The sequence below is a fragment of the Electrophorus electricus genome, chromosome 2 (genome assembly GCF_041902795.1).
Source record: "Electrophorus electricus isolate QZ-2024a chromosome 2, ASM4190279v1, whole genome shotgun sequence".
Taxonomy (NCBI): domain Eukaryota; kingdom Metazoa; phylum Chordata; class Actinopteri; order Gymnotiformes; family Gymnotidae; genus Electrophorus; species Electrophorus electricus.
Window position 1 is genome coordinate 19012083 of NC_137498.1, and position 22918 is coordinate 19035000.

Consider the following 22918-nt stretch of genomic DNA (forward strand, 5'->3'; position numbering starts at 1 on the left):
TCATCTTAAACATTTCTGAGCGGAACTTAAGGTATTAAAATGATTGTTTTTGTAAGTTCTACTTATCATACTTGAGTTTTGAATATTCCAGAACCCTACTTGCCTTTATCCACTGGTTTAGACCAATTACAAGCAGTGGTTTTCGTTCTGAGTCAACCACAGTTGTGGATATGAACCAGGATCAGCAGTGGAAACTAATGACCAATTACTAACCAACGCCTCGACTTTGGCTGAGGCTGCGCGGCATGAATGCGCTCTTTGTGACAGTTTCAGGTTTAGCTTTAAACAATTGGTAAAGATGTGGTAAGTCAAAACCTCAGACAAAGACTAGTTTGTGCTTGCACTGGTTTGTCAGAATATACTGTAACAGTGCCTAGTATCCCTAGTATATTCATTGTTACCAACTATTTTACATCAATAGGCTATATAACATAGTATATTTTAATAGCATTAGCAGGCTATCATTATACTTTAAACATAGAAAGTTTGAAAGACATTTTTTGTGCAATAATTAAGTACTACTATTCAGCACTCGCCTCCGAACATAGCATACCTAATCTAAAAACGGGGACAGAGAGATGTGCCCACAGGTCAGGATCATTATCACTAATCAGTGAGTTACTGAGGACTTCGTCACCTTAACGACAGTTTCCTGTCACTGTTGTCGCCGAACATCTGCTCCGTCGCCTACGGACTGACTCATCACTAGCAGAAATCCTGTGGCGGACGACATATCTGAGGTGTGTGCGTGTGTGAGAAACACTCCCGACCACGTTTGTGAATACTGCGAAATTTGGTGTATTACTCCCCCTGGTGGCGCCGCCATGGAGGCTCCCAAAAACGTAAGGTTCACATTTATAACGTACACATCGGACCTTTGACTTAAGGACTTAACATTATGTCAGCTCCAAAAAGACCATTGTGATAAGTTAATTTAGTTTCGAGTGCTGGATGTTAAATTCTATCTTCTGCTTTGCCAACAGGCAACTACGCTGCAAAATGCGGCTGCATGAGTTTATGTTAAGGCCAGGTACTAAAAGCAAATTGTCTTGTATAATTTGAGTTGCACTAGTTTAATTCTTTTCCATATTTGTGTACCATAAATTCAAGAACGTAACTGATGTGTCTCAATGACTTACAACCTTCAATGTCACACATATGAAACAATGCAAGACGGTGTCTCGTTATAAACTGAGTAGGAAATTCTGTTATATTAAGATATGAAAAAAAAGTCTGGCTGTATCTCAGTCCCAGGTTAAATCATGTTAAAAAAAACATTAAATAGATTAAATCTTTCTCTTTCACTGATCACAGTTTTGCCTGTGACAACATAAGAAGGCCTAGACATCATAGTAATGTGCAGGATCTGAAAAACAAACATTGCTCATCACATTACATATTATATCAATATAAAAAACATGATTTAAACCAAAGCACTTTGCAAACCAGGCACTATTTATTAATTAATCCATCATTTTACTGGGAAAAACCCACTCTTGTCTTTTTTACCTGCCTTTTTAATGATCTTTACTGCTAAGAAGCATTCCTGTCTATTTTTACAACATAACAGTGCTGGCCACAGAACTGACACACATACCTTTCCCAATGTATTCATTAATTCATATATATGTATATATACACACACAAGTTCCTCATTTTTTCTCTTTCTACAAAATATATTACACAGCAGCTCATGAAAGCAGAGACAGATAGAAATATTTACAACTCAGTTGCGAGTTTCAACTAAAGAAAAGTCATATGCATTTACTGTATGTGAACGCAAACAATGCAAATTATAATGATTTGCATAAATACATACAAATCTATTTTTCCAATTTTAACTAAACACAACTGTATAAAAATCAAATTTATATAAACCTTTATGTATTAATAATAAGAAAATTATTTGGTGCTTGGCCCCATTGCAATAACAAAAAAAGCATTTAAGTGGTGAAGAGTTTTAGAGCAGAATCAACATATATTTATTAAAAGCAGGAAAGTTTTATGTAGCGCACATTTAAATGTGAAAGTACGAACAAGGAATGTGAAAAAGAGCCTGTGTGTATTTATGGGACCACATTCATGAACTCCTGTCTAAGTGCAAATGTTTATCATAAATGCTATGACATCACCAGCCTCCACCCCCCACTCCATTTTTGGCTCATTTTGTTTTCCTGTTTCTCTCCAGCATGCACTCTCCTCCCTAACCAACTCCCCAGTGAATTAACCATGTTTCTGTCTAAGCCCTGGCCTCGCTGTCACCATGGCAACCCTCAGGTCAGCCTCTGACATGTGAGGTGTATACAGTTGTCACAAAGGCTCACTGTTTCCAGGCAGCAGCCCAACGCAGTCTACAGAAAGAGCGAGAGAGAGAGAGGGGAATGAGTCCTCTGATGAAAACAGTACAGTTAATTAAAAAAACACTTTATATCAGAATTACATCTGATGTTAATAAACTGTAACACACTGTTGTGTAGGCAGAACAAAGATCTATCTTAAAATTCACTATGGTCATGATAGGTAGAGGAATGCTGGTTTCAACCTTTAAATGCATCCCTACTCATTTTTAAATGTTCAGGGTATGTTAATGTTAGACTCATGCTCCACAAGTGTTTTTAATTTATTAACAGAGAGACTGTTCAGTAAAAACTGAACACTCTCCCTTTTCCTCTCCCTTGGTCACAGGCTACTCGGTGGTTAGTGAACTACACCGGTGAAGTGTTCAATGTAACTAACTTTGATGAATGCAATCTTAAAATTTAAATGAAAACCTATATAACATAAACATCTCATCTTAAACACAGATCAATAACAACACACACACACACACACACACACACACACACACACACACACACACACACACACACACACACACACACACACACACACACACAGAACACACATACACAGTACCAGGGTGTTCCAAGGATTGGTTTCTGTTCTGGGGGAGTCTAGGTTTTTTCACAGGGGGGTTGCGAGGGTTTGGGGGCTTCTCCAGGTTATGGGGGCTGTCCCTGTCTGGGCCTGAGGGAGAAGGTTGACGCGAGACAGGGACGCAATCAGGACAGTTCACACACACACACTTTTTATGTTATACAAAGACTTAAGACACAAACAGAGAAACATACACACACACACACACACACATTTGTGCATGAATCCAGACAGAGGAGAAATATACTACCTTGTCATGAAAACTCTGTCTTAATTCATTAATCTGTCTTTGTTTTATTACAATATTAGACAGTTTGCCAATATTTATATAACAGGACATGCACAAATATAGACAATTATAAAACTGCTCCACTGTAGAATGTAGTGCTGTGTTGAAATTAGGGGCGAGATCTTCCATACTGTAACATGTGACTCCAGCATGGAATGTCCAACAAGACTATCATTCAAAGCATGGAAACGTGGACGCTGTTATGTGCGCAGGACTCCACAGATCATGGAGTGTGGAAAAAAAGCTGAGATCCTCCATGGTAACTGTCCCTCGTGCTTAAACAACTGCTCACAACAGGATGGGTTTTGTTTTTCTGTACAATATTGAAATCCAGTCATTTTAGACAGGTATGTGTGTGTGTTATGTGAATGCACAACAAACCTGTGTCACAGGACAGAGCCTTTCTGTTGCGCTGGGGCTTCAATGGAGCCTGAGGCCTCATGCTCTCCTCCCCTGCTCAGCATCCACAAACAAACACAACTACTAACCAATCAGGATTTACAAATCACAACTACTAACCAATTGGGATTACTTATTTATACACACAGAGGTGGTGTGAAATAAATGCACAGTAATCTGTCTATCAGACTAATGAAGTATAAAGCATTATACCAGAACATCACATACACAAAATCCCTAATAGTGCTTGTGCTGACAAAGCATTTTAATTGCAGAATTTCTCCTCAAAAACAAAATAATCATAAACAGTTTAAAAAGCAGCATAAACAGTAAAGTTTGAAAACCTCATTGACCAAAAACAATGAAAGCAAACCTTGAGTATGGGATCTCTCAGCCAATCCTAGTGGAGGCTTTGTAGAGGACGTTGGTACAAATGGTGGAACTTTCCTCTCATTTGCTGATTCAGTTGGAGAGAGCACATAGGGGGCAGTCTTTGGCTGTGAGTCAGTATGCAAAAATAAGCTACATTACTCATACACTCCTTTAAAACACACACACACACACACACACACACACAAAGGCACACACATGCGTGCACATGCTCACACACACACAAAGGCACACACATGCGCGCACATGCTCACACACACATAAACACGCAAATACAAGCACACACACACACAGACACACATGCACCCACAAATGCACACTTACACATATATGCACCCACAAATGCACACTTACACACACACACACACACACACACACATACACACACACACACACACACACACACACACACACTCTACCTTTGCTGGGATTGGAGGGGGCTGTCCCTCTGTTTCTCTTGCTCTCTCCATTCCTCCTTCTCTGTCTTTCTTTTCTACTCTACCGCTATCCCTCTCTGCTCCACTTTCATCCTCAGTACCTATTAACAGATGAGATCAAAACAAAAGAATATTACCAAACACATGCAAACAATATAATAAGGGAATGTTAAAAAGTAACATTTATTAGTGTTAATTTGTTAATTAGTTATTAGTTATAGTGTTATTATAACTGTCAAATCTGAAAACTGCTTATTTTATTTATTTAAAAAAAAATTGATATTGAGTATTTTTAATTATTTAGTCTAAAGGCATATTATTCAGTAACTACTGTGAATTATTCAACAATGTTATTTGTTGAAGCTAATATGATATGCATGTAGTTACAAGAAGGAGAAGTAAGAGTATCAACAATTGCAGGTCTATGGAATGTAATTAAAACTGACTTTGTGCATCTCTGGTCTTAGGCACAGATTATCTAGGTCATTGTCCAATTTGGAATCCCTGACAGTAAGAAATGTAAGATATTAATTTAAGCCCCTTGTCTACCATCTTAGCAGACCCTGAGTTGTAGTACCTGAGCTCTCCTGCAAGGGTCTCTGTCTGAGTTTGGCCAAGCTTGGTTTACTGCTCTGTGGAGGGGGGTTCGGTTTAGAGAGGCAGTGCATGGAACGCCCGATAGGTGCCATCGTGGCCCCTGTTCCCCTGCATCTCTCTTCTGACTGCCATGACTCTGCTCTCTGGTCCATCCTCTGGTTTGCCTGCTGTTCTGCCCGTGTGTCAAAGGGTGGGGGTCTCTCCACAGCCTCCTCCCTGGACCTGTCTCTCTCAGAGCGTGGGTCTGTGATCACAGGCTTGTTGGCTTGTGCATCACAGTTCAGCTGTTGCTCTGCATCCGCAAACATTTGCCTCTCATCTTGTGTGCTAGGGGACGGTGTCCTGTCCCCTGCTGGATAGGGGGGCAGCGGCCTGTCCGTGGGTGACCACTGGCAATGTGTCTGTCTGCTCGCATGCTTCTCTGCCTGCCTGTCTATCCACTGCCTCTCAGACTGCCTGTCCACCTGCCTTAGGTCTGTCCACTGGGTGTCTGTCTGCTTCAACTCTGACCACTGCCTCTCTAGCCCTCTGTTGGTCTGCCTGTAGTCGGCCCACTGTCTGCTAGCTTGCCTCTGTTGTGCCTCAGCCTGTCTGTCTATTTGCCTGAGGGTGTGCCTGTCTAACTCCCTCTCCGAATGCCTCTCTGGCTTCCATAGCATCTGCCTGTCGAGCTCTCTATCAATCTGCCTCAAAGTGTGCCTGTCTACCTCTCTCTCTGGCAGCTGCCGTGCTGTCTGTCTGTCTAACTCCCTGTCTATCTTCCTCAGGGTCTGCCTGTCTACCTCTCTTTCTGAGAGCTTTTCTGTCTGCTTTGGTATCTGCTTGTCTACTTCCCTGTCTGGGTGTCTCAGAGTGTGTCTGTCTGCCTCACTTTCAGTAGCCCTCTCTGACTGCCTGGACATCTGTCGGTCAAGCTCTCTGTCAATAAGCCTTTGCCTGTCTACCTCTCTGCTGGTCTGTCTCTCTGCCAGCCACAATGTCTGCCTGTTGATCTCTCTCTCAGAGTTTTTGTCTGTTACAGAGTGTGGTTCGTGGTCAGTCTCCACCTCCGATTTCTGTAGTCACATAAACGGGAGGCAAAAAGCCCAATCAGAACCAAATTTAAGATCTTTGTGTGAATTCACAAAATAATAAAGTAAATGTACACATTAAGACACATTAGCAGGAGAATAAAACAGCAATCACCAAACTTAAAGTAATTTGGGAATGTTATTTTGCTTAAAATAAATGTAATGTACACTGTGCCATTAAATTAACATATCTAACTAATTGTTACTCCTCCACATTAACAATAAGCCAAGCATCTCTGGTTTAGGGGAGGAGTCTGGAGGAGGAACACCAAACCGAAGAGCCTTCAGGTTTGTTAATTGCGTATAAAGAAGCTCTGCTGTTGACATGCACTGCACGGTGGTGTTTGTGTATGAGTATGTGCTCATGACTATTTTATATTGTCGAGTCGCTGCTTGGTGTTCCAGTCAGGATGACACAGCCCTTCAACTGGCTGTCATCACACATTCCACTTCTGCCTAGTAAAGCTGCCCACTGACCCCCCCACCCGCCCTTATGAAGCAAGGTAGGAGTATTTAGAACTTGCCCCACAATGGTTTTCTTCAGAAAATTCACTGGTGAGGTTGCAGCTTTGTTTTTTTCTAAATCTGTGACCTTGTCTTCAAGAACAAAGCAGCATGTGAATCAGCACAACAGAATTTCAGGCAAAACTGTGGACGTGGTTTCCATACCATTTTGCTTGTATAGAAGGGGTATTTGTTTCCCTTAAAGGTGGTGAGGGCCATGCCCTGAACAGAGCGTAATTCCATCACCCCTACTCTGGGTTCCTCCATCCTCTGATCTTCCACAGTCCCATCAGTCACCTCGGCTGGACAGTTGCCCCTTCCAGGCAGCCTGGGAGGCTGAAGAAGGGTGTAAACATTCTCAAGGGCATTTCTGGACAGAGGGAGAGACAGTAAGAGAGAATTAGATACTACATACCTCATGCAATACTTTACATACACTAAAAATTAACCTGACAACATCAGTTCCATGGACAGGAAAAAATGAACTCACAGTTGCCACCACAGTGTAAAAGACATCTTCATTACACCATTCCAGTTCAAGTACCTCCATGTCACTCACGGCTTTATAAAATCTAAATTCAATCCTGGACTTTACTAGAGAAATTAACAAAGGCGAGGTGCCTTTCATTATAAATTCAGTATAAAATCGCAGGATTTGCAGGATTCTTTATAAATCCCAGGATTTGCTTGACCTACAATAAAATTAAGCTTTTGCCATTTTGGATGTTCCAGCTCCAAAAATAAAACCAAATGATGTAAAAACCTCCCTATACTTCATCAACAAATAGTCCAGTGAATCAAAAAGTGGTTTGAACTTTCCGAGGGGAGGGGGGGTGCAGGAAAGAGAGCAGGTAAAAAATGTTTTAAAGAAGCGTAACAAATGAAAAAAGTTGAGATGCTCCATTTGGCACCTAATACATAGCTCTGAACGATCTCATCTATATGGGCTGTTACTCGAAAAGGGCGGCCTTTAATTACGCCTTACATGCTAATTTCAGATGATTAAGAACCAGATCTTGGGGCTGGTTTTAGTCAAGGATTAATGCAATTCAAAGAACCACAAGTAATCAAGCACTTTAGTGCTCATTAATGGCTTACTGAGTTATCTTCCCTGTCTCCTCTCTTATGTGTGATGGAAGAGGGAGTACTCCACTTTCACATAGACTGTTATTACGGACAGTGTTTCTGCTCATCACATATCCCTCCTCACTGCCTGTCATCTACATACAAACACTCAGTTTTGTGAGTGACCTGGTCTACTCCTGCAGGATGTCAAATGAATGAACTTGATGGACAGAAAGCACCAGAGCTTTAGCCGTGCTTAGGCCCTCACATAGGAGTGTTTTAACATGTATTTTGCAGAGCATACATATATTGAAGTAATATCACACAGTTGACACAAAATGTCACATACTGACCTTTGATTTTATAATAACCACTTTTATGTTGGAACGTGTCATTTCTGTACGTACAAGTAAACAAGCTCATTTTCACTATTTGTCTGTCATTAACATTTAAAAACCTTTTGAATGCGGATCCCCTCTGATCGAGCTATTTTTCTTAAAGGGGATCTATTATGTTTTTCCAGTTTTTTCCTTTCTATTAGTTTTTTCTGCATGTAAAGAGAGTGAGCCAGAGTGACTAACTCTCTCCCAAAGAAATCACTTTTCTCAGCTGCCTGAAATGCCTTAGCCATATTCTTTGTTACAAGATGATGTGATCTCATAACACGTTCCATATTGTTACCCATCTACTGGCAACCTTGGTATGTCCTCACACAACACATAGCATATACAGGAGGCAGGGAAGAGTTATTTCAGCTTTGTAGCCACGTTGAGAAGATGATGTGTTCCGCATTATGAGAGGAAATCTTGTATGCTCTGCCAAAGATAGCACCACTATTCCCTCCACTGTTCCAATTATCTTAGTGCCTTGAACTTCATGGAGGACTGCTTCAAAAACCATACACAGTTTGATGCTAGATTTTTGCATCTCTTACTCCTTAAGGACAGTGCTGTTCCAATTTTGTGTGGCCCAGTGGAAGATTCAGGTTCCCAACCTGTAAGTATGCAATATTCTTTGTGGATCTGTGATTTAAACCAAACAAAGAAACCACTACGATCTATTTCTCAGTGATAGGCTTCTTAGCTAACAAAGCTAAATTGACGACTAATCTTATTGTGTTATAAAGGTTTTGCTAATCAGCTACAACCTTTGCCTAAAATTGTATGGAAATTATGTTTTTGTTTATCACTAGATGTCAATGTTCAATTGTGGAGGTGGATTTATGATTACAAGCTGTAGTGTTACAGTTTGCAATCCACTGTAGGCCTCTGCTTACTGGCAAGCTAAGTTTCTAATGCCCCTGGGAACTTTTAGTATTAAATGTATTAAATTTTGCCTGCTTGCAGAGAACTTCATGTTTGTTCAGGGGACCGTGAACAGCTTGGAAACCACCACACATTCTAATGATTTCTAAAATTTCAAACACACTGATGTTTACAGCTGGTAGGGAAAAAAGTGTCTGTCTGCATACTGCAAGACAGGGCCTGGACATGTAAGAGCGGAACCACTCTGGCAGCTGCCCAATCCAAGCAGACTGGACTCATCATGAGGGTGGCATAAAATATATGAGGTCTAAGAGTGTTTCAGACAGAAGGTAAAAAGAGATGTACAGTATGAGAAAAATAATGTTTTTGATACACTGAATCATGTAAATCTATTCTAGTATACCACAAAATAAAATTATGATCATTGAAATTGAGGTTTTCTTTAATGGAAGACACTAAAACAGTCTAAACAACTCTGTCTAGCTTTACCCTGTACCTGAATGGAAAGCTAGCTTAACATAAAAAAACCTTTTTTTCCCTTACAAAATTGCTAGTGTTATGTCTGTTGAGGGTAATAATGATCTATTTTAGGGGACAAATGGTTAACATGATAGGGGACACAAAAGTTCAGAAGTTCAGGAAAAAAGCCTTTTTATAAAAAACTTTTGTTGTTGTTTGTATCTGACTGACCCAGTGGGAGCCGTGGCAACTGTCCAACAATCCTCACTACAGGCCACGCCCAGTGAGTCTGGCTCCTGATTGGACAGGGTAGCACTCCGATTCCTACGGAAACCAAAGATGGCCAGCACGTTGCGGCTCTTTTTTCGCCTAAGGGAGTGAGCCTTATGAAGGGAGGATAACTGACTGAGAGAGGAAAAAAGGAAGAAAGAAAGGAAAACAAAAAAGAAAAGAAAAAGAGAGAAGAAGATGAACAAAAGCAGAATAGAAAATTAGTAATTTGTCTAATTTTCTGTTTTGTTTTTTAAGCATGTTGCTCATTTCTCATTCAACTTTTTCTTTATTTAGTAAACATGTGACATAATGATGAGTGTATCAGGGCACAATCATAGTCCTACTATCTAGGATGCAGCCATTACAGTCACTCTGTCTTACAAAGCAAAGTATTTCCTTTCAAATGCTTTTCCACAGATCAGAGTTAGGGCCTAAACGTGATTTACAGCCACTGCATTATTTATCTGGAACGATGCCCTTTCACTGGCCCACGGAACCCCCATGATTCCAAGCAGCTGTTGCCTGGCAACAACATAATAACATCTTAGTGAGCCCCATGCGTTGCTAGGCAACTCTGTGTGCTGGCACAGGAGGGTGCATTCAGAGAGGTTTCATTAGAAATGTGCTTAACAGGAAAAATGTAATTACGGTAAAAGCATCTACAATATTCATTTGCAGACTCATCTGTCTGCCTAGAACTTTGTCTTTGTGTATGTGTGTGTGGGTGGGTGTGTGTGTGTCTGTGTGTGTGTGTGTGTACCTATCAGGGAGAACCCTCTTGCTATAAAAATCAGGCAGTCCATCATCCAGTGGAGTGACAGCTCCATTTTCAGTACAGTGCTGAGAGACAGAGAGAGCGTGAGAGAGATAGAGAGAGAGATATACAGACAGAAAAAAACACATTTTTTATATTTATATTTGTAAGGATCAAGTACCTTATACAACGCACACACACACACACAGTTCCACTGTAAATCCACTGTAAATCATTTCCTTGCCTCTCGCTTGGTCAATGGTCCTATCAGCTGGGTGCATGGGATATTGCAGTCTGGGAACAGCCCACCATGATAAATGCAGATTCTGCATTGCCCCATACTCTTACCCTCTCCAGAGAGCCTCCACTGGACCCCTGCCAGGCCACTCAGGGGGAAAGAAAAATGGGACCAGATGCCAGTTGCAAAATTCTGGAATGTGACGGGACTTATGAGTCCCCAGTTTGATTAAGAGGTTTTTTTTGTTGTTGTTTGTTTTTTGTATTGTTTCTATAATTGTGGAACACGAGAGAAAGTATGGCAAGATCACTGGGAAGGTTCGGATAGAAGCTGCATGGATAATGTGGGACTCCCACTGTTACATACACACTCACTAAAACAGAGAAGTTAAATACTGTATTTTGCTTTCAAATCTCCTAAAAGACCAAACGCTTGCCCTTACTGCCCTATACTCCCCCTCCCTACCCCGCACCCCCCCCCCCCCCACACACACACACACAGATGAGCGATGTTAATGTCATTTTCACTCCCATTCTCTCTTAAGCACTTATGACTGGAGGCTCTTAATATCTAATGTGTCTGGTATAATATCTAATGTGTCTGGTATATCTCTCCTCATTGTCAAGACGGAATGCTCCCTATTACTGGTCATGACCCTTGCTGATTTTATCAATAAAACATTTTGTTGATGCAGCATTGAATCTAATGTTTGAGTTATGAACATACATTAACATGCTTTGCCCTGCATGGATACACCTCTAGCAGTTTTTGCTACTGTTCATTATTCAGTGGGTAATATATCTATGTCTACACATGCTTGCATTTGGGGACTTTTTATGAATAAAATATTAAAAGGTCCCTGCATAAGATGACATGGTTATTAACATGAATATTCATTAGAGAATACCACATGGGTGGGTACTTGGCAAACCCACACACATTTTAAGATATTCAAACAAGGTTTTGCATATTCGGCAAGGGCTTTGACTTGTATTCCCTATCCACTTGGATTTTAATCCAACATGAATTCACATCTGCAAGATTTAGTTTAGGTGAAGCTAGTGAAGGTATACACTCTGTGTATAGAAAAAGGAGAAACCTCACTGAGTCAGATGAAAATAAGAAACCTTACCGAGTCGGACGAAAGGAGTGCCCCTTTGTGCCTTCGTGGCGGCTTCGGCCTGACACGCGTTACATGATGCAGAGGTGCACCCTGGGTAGGCAACGCGGACAAGCCTTCCCACGATGCGGAGCGGGATAGAGGCGAGGAAAGCTGTGCAGCAGATGTGGGAGGTGATGAGCTGGAGTCATCACACAAACCTGAGACAAACAGACAGAATTAGAGAGGAAGACAGAGAAAAAGAGACCAAGGCAGACATGTCCACTTTTTCAAAACTCTTTACACAGTGTGCTTTTGAAACAAACTCCCCAGCATATCAGTTAACCTTTGGTGCACACAACCACCTAAGCACTTCATATTTCACTCAAAAGTGACTGATACTGTCATAACTATAACAGCTATAACATATGCTTTCTCCCGCAAGACTGCTTTGTCACTCAATGCACAATAAACTTCAAAATGCAAACAAATTGTAACATTGTAAAATGCATATGCTATGTTTCCCTTTCCTCTATTTTTGCATACAGAATATTTCAAGCCATCTAAAGAAACTTTTGATCTGTTGCTTTACCTCTCAGAACAGATGACTATATAAATTTACAGTAAACTGTAAATGAATGAATGTTTTACAGTACTGTATTTAGTTCACATAGACTATTGATATGCTGAATCTGTTAAGTGTTTTAAAGAAGTAGACATGGTACTGAGATAATTGTGAAAATGACTTTAAACACTGTAAAGCTCACTAATAGATTAAAAACTGCAAGTTTGTATGTCTGAGACAGAAAAAGACAGAGAGTGGGAAAGAAAGCACTTTAGTTAGTTTCTCTGTTTGAGCATAACTTGACAGTTTTGTAAAGTCAGGCAAATGCCTTAGCAAAGTGTGTGTGTGTGCGCATTTGTGTGTATATGTGTGCATGTATGCGTGTGTGCATGTTTGAGTGTGTGTGTGTGTGTGTGTGTGTATGTAGGAGGGGCTGTTAGAGAGGGTCATAAACTAGCCCAGCAGGAGACTCATACTAATGGAGCACCAGAGGAAGTAACAGAGGGTGAGACAGACATTGAGAGAGGGAATACATTTACTTAGTCTAGTCGATACCGGTCGAATCCGTCTGGTCCTGGAACTGCGCTTTTTAATGGCAATAGTGTCCTGCATACATAAAGCAAAAAATGAATTTATTGCACATCCACACAATCACAACATATACAAATGCACAACCACACATACACACACACACACACAGACTCACAATGCTGGTGCCAAGCTCTTCATCAGTAATCTCAAGTGAGTCTCTGTGTCTGTGAGACCTTCTCCCTGTGCCTCCATCACATACGCCATCCCACTGCTTCAGCTGAGACACCTGCTGAGTCTGACACACACACACACGTGCACAGAAACACACACACACATACAGACAGACACGCACACAATCAATAAAAATACATCACTGATCAATACCACTGACTTCTTAATAATACTCAGTTAAATGGAAGACAATGTAAGTAAAAACCAAAGGTTTGCTTACATGTAGATTAAAAAAAATCAAATAATGCACTTAAACACAGTGAAAAGAAAGAGAAAAAAAAGAAAAGACAGTATGGAGAGAGAGAGAGAGAGAGAGAGAGAGAGAGAGAGAGAGCTCCTACCAGAGCTTTGTGTGTGGAGTAGAGCTCCTGTAAGATCTGATCCACAATAGAGTTGGTGAGATAAGACACGACTGACAGCTTAACCTCCCTGAGAGAGAGAGAGAGAGAGAGAGAGAGAGAGAGAGAGAGAGAGAGAGAGAAAGAGAGATGAATATCTATCAACCTCAACAATCACTCAGCACAGACATAAATATGCCACATAGAGCAACTGTTATCAGTCTTTATCTGTTCCATTCTCATGGTTTTCCTTACCCCTCCATTTTCTTGCTTGCTCTCTCCTGTCTTTCTATCAATCCATCATAGCCTTCTATGTCCCACCAAGAGAGTTCTGCTTAATGTCTGTATTCCTTTAATCTTTGTCTTTCATGCTCCCCTCTTTCCTGTCCCCCTTTCAATTCAATTCAGTTCAATCCCTATTCAATTCAATTTTATTCATTTAAACTGAACTGAATGCAATTCAAACAGATACAATTCAATTCACTAATGCACAAACCAGTCTACTGGCCAACCAAAGGGGCCATTCTTCCTATCCTTTCTTTCATGCACCCTATCACTCCACCCCTCCCACCCTTACTCCAGTGCCCGGTGGATGTCCTGGGCTGCTCTCTCCATCAGCGCTGTCCGGATGGAAGAGCGTGGGATGGATACTCGCTCCGAGACGGACGAAATTGGAGGACTCAGTTGCTCTGCCGCTGCAGACGAGAGTGGACACAGCTCCCGACACAGAGAAACCATAGACTCCACGATCACCTACCAATCAAACAATCAGTCAATCAATCTATCAATCTTCATAACAGACTTTTAGACCAGTAGGGGGCACTAGTGAGTAACAGTAACTGAGAGTTGATGACGCATTTCCTTGACTTTTTCAAAATGTGAGGGTGTGTTTGTGCATGTCTGTGTGTTTGTGTGTGTGCGTGCGTGCGTGTGTACCTGCAGTTCTTTATCTGCAGCCTTGGCTAGTTCCCCAGCCAGTGAGTCCAACCTCTGCCGGACGGGCCCGTCCACAGACAGCACATGAGCCAGCTCACACAGAGATGGATAGAGCTGGGGGCAGGGGTTAGAGGCACAAAGAGAGGGTGAAAGAGATAGGAAGAATGTCAGAATGTCACCCTCTTTGCAGACACAATACAGGCAACTGTACATTATACTAAAGAGTCAAAACCTAAGATTAGTGCTGCTGTTTAATTATTTATGTGTACTTTCTTCCTATTCAGTTGTGGCTAACACACACACACACACACACACACACACACACACACACACAAACAGAAAGAAACACACACTCACCGCGCGAGAGTTACGGGCCTCCTTCAGAACCTGTTTTGCTGCTTGAAGGTCCTCAACCTCTGCCACACCACGTAGAACACATACCTGCTGCTGCACCCGCACACACAAGCGCTCCATCACCTGAGGGCAAGACACAATATCAGATACCTGCATAAACACAAACACACACACACACACAGACACACACACATCTGCACTGCTAAGTCAAAATATCAGATGCCCACTCACACACAGATGCAGCAGACACCACACATTCACACACACACACAAACACCTGCTTCTGTTCCTGTGCATATAACTTCTCCATTACCTGAAGAGACAGGCACACACACACACACACACACACACACACACACACACACACACACACACCTGTTCAGCAGTGCTGGTTACCAGGCCTTGGTGCAGACGCAGTGCTTGTCTCTGTGAGAAACGCTGGGTTTGGTTGTTCCTCAGCAAAGCACGCTGAATCTGGAAGAACACAAAAAGTGCCATCATCGTAATCACTCTGCTTTCCGCACTTATGATGCCCCACACCTCCAAAAATGGGGTACCTCAGTATCCTCTACACACACAGCTGAGATCTCCAAACTATGACCATGCAAAGATTTAAAAAGGCCCTTCAACTCATATCTCCTGTGATCTACTCTGCATAATTAGTGTTGTGCCTTAGCGTCAGACAAATGCATTCTAAAGGTATGATAGTTCCACGATTTAATTTACAAGAAAAGCTTTGTTGGGATTTATGCGCATCAGTACATAAATCATAAAATAAAGAGTATAATAAATTACAATTTCATTAGAGCACATGACATGAATGCCTGCTACAGTTATTTCACAAAATGGATTGTTTTCTCATTTATATTAAATGACATTCTCACAGGAGCACATGAATGAGAATGTAGCTGACAACATTACAATGATCTTGCAGACATTAACAAAGTTGTTATAAGGATATCAGTTATTTAATATCATAACCCCTACTAACAAACAGTAGTTAATACCACACAGTGTAGCACAGGGTATATAGGCATTATATACTTGTGATGTGATACTATACAGCATAATGAGTCTCAGTAGTGTCTAGTGCCTTTACGCCTGTAACTGAAGGTGTGAAACAGCTGGTGTAGTAGCGTACCTTGGTGAGCGCCTGCTCCGTCTTTTCTGGAGCTATGCGGTATGCCTGCGTGACATCACTCAGTGGGATGGGCATATACTGCAAAGTGAAATTACTGAGAGAAGAGAAGAGAAGAGAAGAGAAGAGAAGAGAAGAGAAGAGAAGAGAAGAGAAGAGAAGAGAAGAGAAGAGAAGAGAAGAGAAGAGAAGCCTCTGGTACAAATCTGAAATTTCTAAATCAGAATTGATTTAGTGAGACAAAAATAACTTCAGCTGAAGGGTTTGTGTGCACCCAGCATAATAAGATCTTTTGTCATTTGTGTCGTTGATCTGCATTTCCTAAGGAAAGTGCATTTTAAATATGATATAATCACTCTTAACCACGGCAAAATTTGCCTCGGTCATGCTTTATCTCTGAGTGAGTGCTTTTGTAATTTACTTATTATTACAGCTAAAATCTACAAAAGAGGCAGAGGTACGTGTGTGTGTGTGTGTGTGTGTGTGTGTATGTTTTACTGTTCCAGGGCTCGTGCCACGTCCATCAGTCCTGTAGCTGTGGTGCTGTTGCGGTCCCATGTCACACTCCTATTAGAAACACAGAGTGCATGCCTGCTGGAGCCTCTCTAAAGCATTAAAGCAGAAGATAGTAAAACCTGCTAAGATCACAGCTCTCATTTCTACCCCCTTATCTCTCTCTCTCGCTCTCTCTCTCTCTCTCTCTCTCTCTCTGTATGTGTTTGTGTTTCTTGCCCCTCTCCCCAGCCCACCTCAGTGTGGTGTTGATCTGCAACGCTTTGCTGAGCATCTTGGCACCGATGTCGTCCAGGCCGTTTCCGCTGAGGTCCACCTTCCTGAGGCAAGCGTTGCTGCCCAGTGCATTCACCAGGACCGTGCCCCGTGAGCGCAGCCGAGAGTCCACCAGGGAGAGAGACTGCAGTACCTGGGATAGGGACAGAGACAGAGAGAGAGAGGGGCGGGAAAGAGAGAGAGAGAGAGGGAGTGAGAGAGACAGACAAAGATCGAGGGGAAGAAAGAAGAGGAAAGATGGAGAGAGTCATTGCGTAGGTGTTATTGCACATTATTGAACTAAATCTAAAGGAATGGATAAGACTAAACTGAATTAGTTTCAACTGAACCCAAATGAATTTAACTGAACAGAACTAAATTGAAATGAATCATGTTAAATCAAATCACATCAAACTGAACTATTTTAACTGAAACGAACTAAGCGAATTGGGGCGGGGGTGAGTGCTGATGATGGGTAACTGAAGTGATAAAAGAAGACAGGATGCACTGAGATAATGAAAGAAAACCACTTCATCATTATCCCATATTTATCATATGGCTTCTGCCACGGATTTTCCGTATGCTGAGTTTTAAGACAGACTATGGGCCAATACAGCAGTTAACACAGATCCATGTATACTGATCACATGCAGGACAAGGGAGGAGAGGAGAGGAGAGGAGAAGAGAGAAGAGGGGAGTAGATCATGTAGAGAAGAAAGAGCTATGGGGGGAGTTCTGTGCAATGTTAAACACAAAGTCTGCCATAATCTTATAAACACTGCCAATTATTCAGGATGCACAATATGGTGCTCTACAATTAAACATAGTTCTGTGTGTGTGTGTGTGTGTGTGTGTGTGTGTGTGTGTGTGTGTGTGTGTATGTGAGTGTGCGTTAATGTGTGTGTGTGTGTGTGTGGCGGGAGGCGCATATGCATGCGTGTTCATTCAAGGAAGTAACCCAAGTTAATGTGTCCCAGCTGTGTTTGAGAAGGTGCATATTTAATGTAGCAGAATGTACTAGAGTGTGTGGTGAATTCCAGTGTGAGTTTCAGTGTGGTCCACTTACACACTCTTCTTCTTGTATGAGCTGGACAAGCTTCTGCAGAACATCATCCAACAGTCTATGCGGAAAGGAATTAGACATGGTGGAGAACAGGAGCAGGACGAAGAGATGATGACCCACTTCCCCTCAGCTTAGTCACTGCTCTGACAGCCGTTACTAAATCAACTCAACAATGCTTTCACGGTACAATAACAGGTGTCAAACTGACACATACGGTGAATGTCTAAGACCATTATTTTCACAGTGGTGGAGTTACCTCATACCTTCTGTGATCACCTGTCATTACGTGTCAGAGATTTACTCTAACTACATTCAGTTACAATATGTATTACAGTGTAATTGTACTACAGTAAAGAAAATGATACAGAATAAAAATTCTTGAATCTTATGGACATGAGCCTATTGCTGACACTTGTAATTCAGTAACAGACCTTAGTTTGAGTCCTGATCTTAGAGGCTACAGTGGAATGTGAAGTCTTGGATTTGAGCTCTCTGCTACATCACTACAGCACTATATTGCAGTGCTAACCTGTGTGTTTCTCCCTCTATCACATACATACAGGTGTTACCTGCTTTTGACATTAAAGTTTTTGCCAAGATGAAGGTGCTTGAGTGAGGGATGTCTGGACAGAGCCGGCAACACACTGAGCAGATCTGCATCAAACCCTGGGGCGAAACACACAGTTACACAGCTAGCCTTAACACACACACACACACACACAGCTAGCCTTAACACACACGCACGCACACACACACACACACACACACACACACACACACACACACACACACACACACACACACACACACACACAGCTAGCCTTAACACACACACACAGCTATCCTTAACACACACACAGCTAGCCTTAACACACACACACACAGCTAGCCTTAACACACACACACACAGCTAGCCTTAACACACACACACACAGCTAGCCTTAACACAGACACAGCTAGCCTTAACACACACACACAGCTAGCCTTAACACACACATACACACAACTAGCCTTAACACATACACACACAGCTAGCCTTAACACACACACACACACACATACACAGCTAGCCTTAATACACACACACACACACACACACACACACACAGAGCTAGCCTTAACACACACACAGCTAGCCTTAACACACACACACACACACACACACAGCTAGCCTTAACACACACAGATATGCATATATGAACACTCACACACACACGCACGCACAAGCACGCACACACTCTCTCACACACACGCACACACACACGCACACACACACACACACACACACACAGACACACAAACACACACACACCCTGATTAGGGGAGCCCTATGATTAAGGCTACTTCATCATAAATTACAGCTGCTTTTTGAGTCATTATAAACCAACATGAATAAACAAAGCTGAGAAACCTAACACTGCAACTATACAGGGCCACAGTGTTTTGTATCACTGGAGTCATCGGTGAGCTCACCATTGTCTGAGATGTCCAACGTGGCGATAGAGGTGACACGGGGAAAGAGTTCCTGTATTACAGCAGCACCTGCTGATCTCAGCTATTCAGAGAGAGAGACACAGAGACGGACAGATGGTTATATTCTCTTTTACACCCTCCTTAAGACATGCTCATGAGTTTCCCACATGTCCTTTATTTAAACACTTGATTCCACTGAAGGTTGGCCTAACAAAACAAAAAATAAATAACAAAAAGTAACCACATATATAAATTGTCATAAAAATATTCAGTTTATTCATAGCACAGTGCCAACAACACAAACACACAGGTGCACAACACAATGTATGAGAGGTACCTCACAGCCACTGATATCGAGGTGCATGTCATTGATGTGAGGGTTGTTGGTCAGACCTAAGAACAGATTCCTTCCAGAGAAAGAAACAAAGAAAGAAAGAAAGTAAAAGAATGGTAGAATATAAAGTGCAAAACCTGTTTTTATTCCAAAAATGGTATTAGAAACACATAAACACACATAGCTGTATCTCTGTGTATGAACCTAAAGATTTTTATCTTTGCTAATGTCTAGCGAAGAGCAGGGCAGACCTAAATCTAACCACATTGCCACAGTAATACATAAATCATCCAAATGTGTTAGCCAGAGCCCATTTGACTTTTACATGAGTGAGGGGTCAAGAGTGGGGCAGACCGCCTTTAACCTCCCAAGTGCCCTTCCCTCACGGCGTCCATTCTGAGTGTCAGAGCAAACAGTTCATAGGGTAGGGGAAGTGACGCCATGCGAGACAGACGGGAAGCTGAACTCTAAACACCAAGGTACGAGCGTGGCCATCTCACCTGAGCGCATCTGGGGGAAGCTTTGTGGATGCCAGGCTGACGTGCATGAGACTGAACGCCGAGTTGAAGAACTGGCGGAACAATGGCAGGCTCTCTTTCACTTTCCTAAGTGAAAAGATAAAGACACAGAGAGGGAGAAAAGATGTGAAGTATGATTTTCAGCTAATCAATGTACCATAAATATTTATTTAATTAATCTTAGTGGACAATGCATAGAGTCAAGAGTTAGATTGGTGTTACACTGCACAAATGGCAAAGGAACGGAGAGGAGAGAGGTGGAGAGGACCTGACCTGTGAGAAAAGGAGTTTTTGGAGAGGTTGAGATAAGAGAGGTCAGCACAGCATCCCCTGAGCAGAGCCCCAAACAGCTGCCAGACAGAGGCGGCGCCAATAGAGGCAGAACCAACACGGGTGGAGGGGAATATGTGTGTGTGTGTGTGGGGGGGGGGGGGGGGGGACGACTCAGAGAGGGAGGAGGGGGACATGAGAGCGGGGGTGTCACACAAAGAAAAAGAGATAAAGAGTTCAAGAGAGATAAAAAGAGATGGAAAATTGCCTGCATAATAACATTCTGACAAATATTGATGTTTTTGACAGTCAGCAGTTTCTTCCCCGAATAGCAGACAGAGAAGTAAAAAGCGAAAGATGTAAAAAAATAATAATAATTCAATAAAAGCTTTGCAGAAAACAGATGCAGCCCACAACTGAGAGCTTCAAATCCCACCTGTGTCATTTTCCCACAGGGAGAGAAAGACAGCAACATCCCTCGCTTTTCCTCTGCTGAGTGATCTAAAAGCATTTTGAGCTTCTTCAGAGTTTCTAGCAAAGCTTACAGCTCTCCTTTGAGTGCATGGAGGCACATGGTCACGCTGCACAACCTCTATTCACCCAGTTTGCTGTGTCAGCTCTTTAAGGAGGGAGATGCTGCATATAACTTGTGTTGTGGAGTCAAAAGTCTTTATGGGATATTCTAGGCAGTAGTGTCAGCTGCACTCAGGGGGTTGGCAGGTTAAACTAACAGTGTGCATTTTCTATACATCTTCCAGTGCTTTCTATATTGGGTACTTTATGCATTTTAGGAACCGTGACCTTAGCCATTAGCTATGTATAAGATGGGTGTGTTGTGGAAGTTAAGTAGTGGAGACTGAACTAGCTACTCCTGTTTCACACATGAAAATTCTGGGGATAAATTAAAAGCAATTAAATCTCTGAGCTCCGTCTGTGATTATGATTTTATTCAACAGTCTGACATATATTGAACACCCCTGGGAAAGTAAATCTGAAAATGAGCTAAAACAATGAAAATAATGTCTGAGGAGGTGTTAAGATGTACTCACAGAGCCTACACAGCAGTCTGTGGCTGACAGGTCCAAATGCACCAGGCAGTTGGGCTGGGACAGGAACATGTGCAGATGCTGCACAAAGACCATGACCCAGAATTAGTCCCCACTCCTGTGTGCATAAGCGTGTGTGTGTGTGTGTGTGCTGTCTGACCGTTGCATCCTCTCCTGAGAGTATGCCAGGATTCTTGCTTAGATCCAGATGAAGGAGTGAATTTGAGTAATCATCATTAGAGCAAAGAGCCTGAGAGAGAGAGACCACACCTGAGAGAGAGAGAGAAAGAGAGAGAGAGTGCATGAGAGCGAGAGAGAGAGAGAGAGAGAGAGAGAGAGAGAGAGAGAGAGAGAGAGAGAGAGAGACAGAGAGAGAGAGAGACAGAGAGAGAGAGATGCGGCTATTACTGATCCTTGATGGTTTCGAAGTCATTTTGTACTTCGGCTCTTTCAGACCTTTAACACAGCAGTAAATTGGCTTTCTCTAAACCACAGATGTGCTTTACATGAAGCAGTTGCACTTAACGAGTGTGTCACCCATCCAGGGAACCATCCCGGGAAACAGAGGACAGGTGGAGCTAAAGAATCACAGCAGAAAGGCAGAAACATGCAGACAGCAAATAAATCATTGAGATGGTGTCCAGTAGGCACATACTGATAGCAGCACACACTGATAACTACACACACTGCTACACACTAATAACTACACACACTGGAATCTACACACACCGATAGCTATACACACCGATAGCTACATACACCAATAGCAACACACACCGATAGCTATACATACTGACTCCAACACACACTGATAGCTACACACAAAGGCACCAACACATACTGTTTAGTTACACACTGTCACCTACACATATTAACATACTACATATACTGCCACCGACACACACCATCAGATACACACACTGTTATACATATGAATTCTGATCATGACACACTGCTGCAACAGTTTCACACACTGACAAGCAAGAATGTCAGCTACACACACACACACACACACACACACACACACACGCAATACTAGCTACATACAATGCCAATCACACACATGGAGAGCTATGCCCACTTTTAACTGCACACTGTGAGCAAATCAAGCTGCTCACACTTCCCAGTACATGCACAGCTGGGTACTTCATCCACTGTGTAATTTGTTAACTGGAGCATTTCAGACACACACAGACATACATCCACTCAACCACACACACACACACACACACACACACACACACACACACGCACGCACACCAGAAACCCCTTCATTTTCAATGGATAAAATGAGTACAATCTGCAGAAGTCACCACCCAGACAGTTCAGGCAGGAAAAGGATCTGTTCTGCGCAGTTGGGACATGAATAATGACGCAGATGTAATTTGTGAATGCTTGCTGTTTCTCCGAAAATCACATTTTGCATGTGAATTTTTGATGAGAACACTGATGCATATTTCACTGGGTGCACATGATAGCTGGCTGTTGTCTGTTCCTCAAAGAATAAACTTTATATATATATATATATATACTATTTTTAAGCATACTGTTTCAATTTTTTTTCAGAGTCAGGACAG

The 22918-nt window shown here is 42.1% G+C and overlaps 1 protein-coding gene across 5 annotated transcripts in view; it reads right to left on the reverse strand.

The window, feature by feature from the left end:
• Positions 1-1090: 1090 nt before the first annotated feature.
• The window catches only part of LOC113587402 (capping protein, Arp2/3 and myosin-I linker protein 3-like), a 35154-nt gene continuing 13326 nt past the window's right edge, over positions 1091-22918 (reverse strand). For 2 of the 5 annotated variants that reach the window (XM_035529523.2, XM_081695568.1), the window contains 28 exons: positions 21502-21611; positions 21345-21422; positions 20299-20375; positions 20008-20112; positions 19511-19580; positions 19174-19255; positions 18270-18366; positions 17704-17758; positions 16619-16791; positions 16368-16436; positions 15873-15966; positions 15107-15205; positions 14735-14854; positions 14378-14491; positions 14019-14194; positions 13445-13532; positions 13048-13167; positions 12881-12947; positions 11810-11997; positions 10446-10525; positions 9644-9817; positions 6789-6993; positions 5030-6104; positions 4435-4553; positions 3999-4122; positions 3608-3679; positions 2917-3027; positions 1091-2351 (listed from right to left, as the gene is read on the reverse strand). In XM_035529523.2, the coding sequence (XP_035385416.2) occupies positions 2311-2351; positions 2917-3027; positions 3608-3679; positions 3999-4122; positions 4435-4553; positions 5030-6104; positions 6789-6993; positions 9644-9817; positions 10446-10525; positions 11810-11997; positions 12881-12947; positions 13048-13167; positions 13445-13532; positions 14019-14194; positions 14378-14491; positions 14735-14854; positions 15107-15205; positions 15873-15966; positions 16368-16436; positions 16619-16791; positions 17704-17758; positions 18270-18366; positions 19174-19255; positions 19511-19580; positions 20008-20112; positions 20299-20375; positions 21345-21422; positions 21502-21611 (3983 nt within the window). In that variant the 3' untranslated portion in view covers positions 1091-2310. Of the gene's footprint in view, positions 2352-2916; positions 3106-3607; positions 3680-3998; positions 4123-4434; positions 4554-5029; positions 6105-6788; positions 6994-9643; positions 9818-10445; positions 10526-11809; positions 11998-12880; positions 12948-13047; positions 13168-13444; positions 13533-14018; positions 14195-14377; positions 14492-14734; positions 14855-15106; positions 15206-15872; positions 15967-16367; positions 16437-16618; positions 16792-17703; positions 17759-18269; positions 18367-19173; positions 19256-19510; positions 19581-20007; positions 20113-20298; positions 20376-21344; positions 21423-21501; positions 21612-22918 lie in introns of those variants that run through there. The other 3 variants (XM_081695567.1, XM_035529524.2, XM_035529525.2) reach the window with 3 other exon arrangements.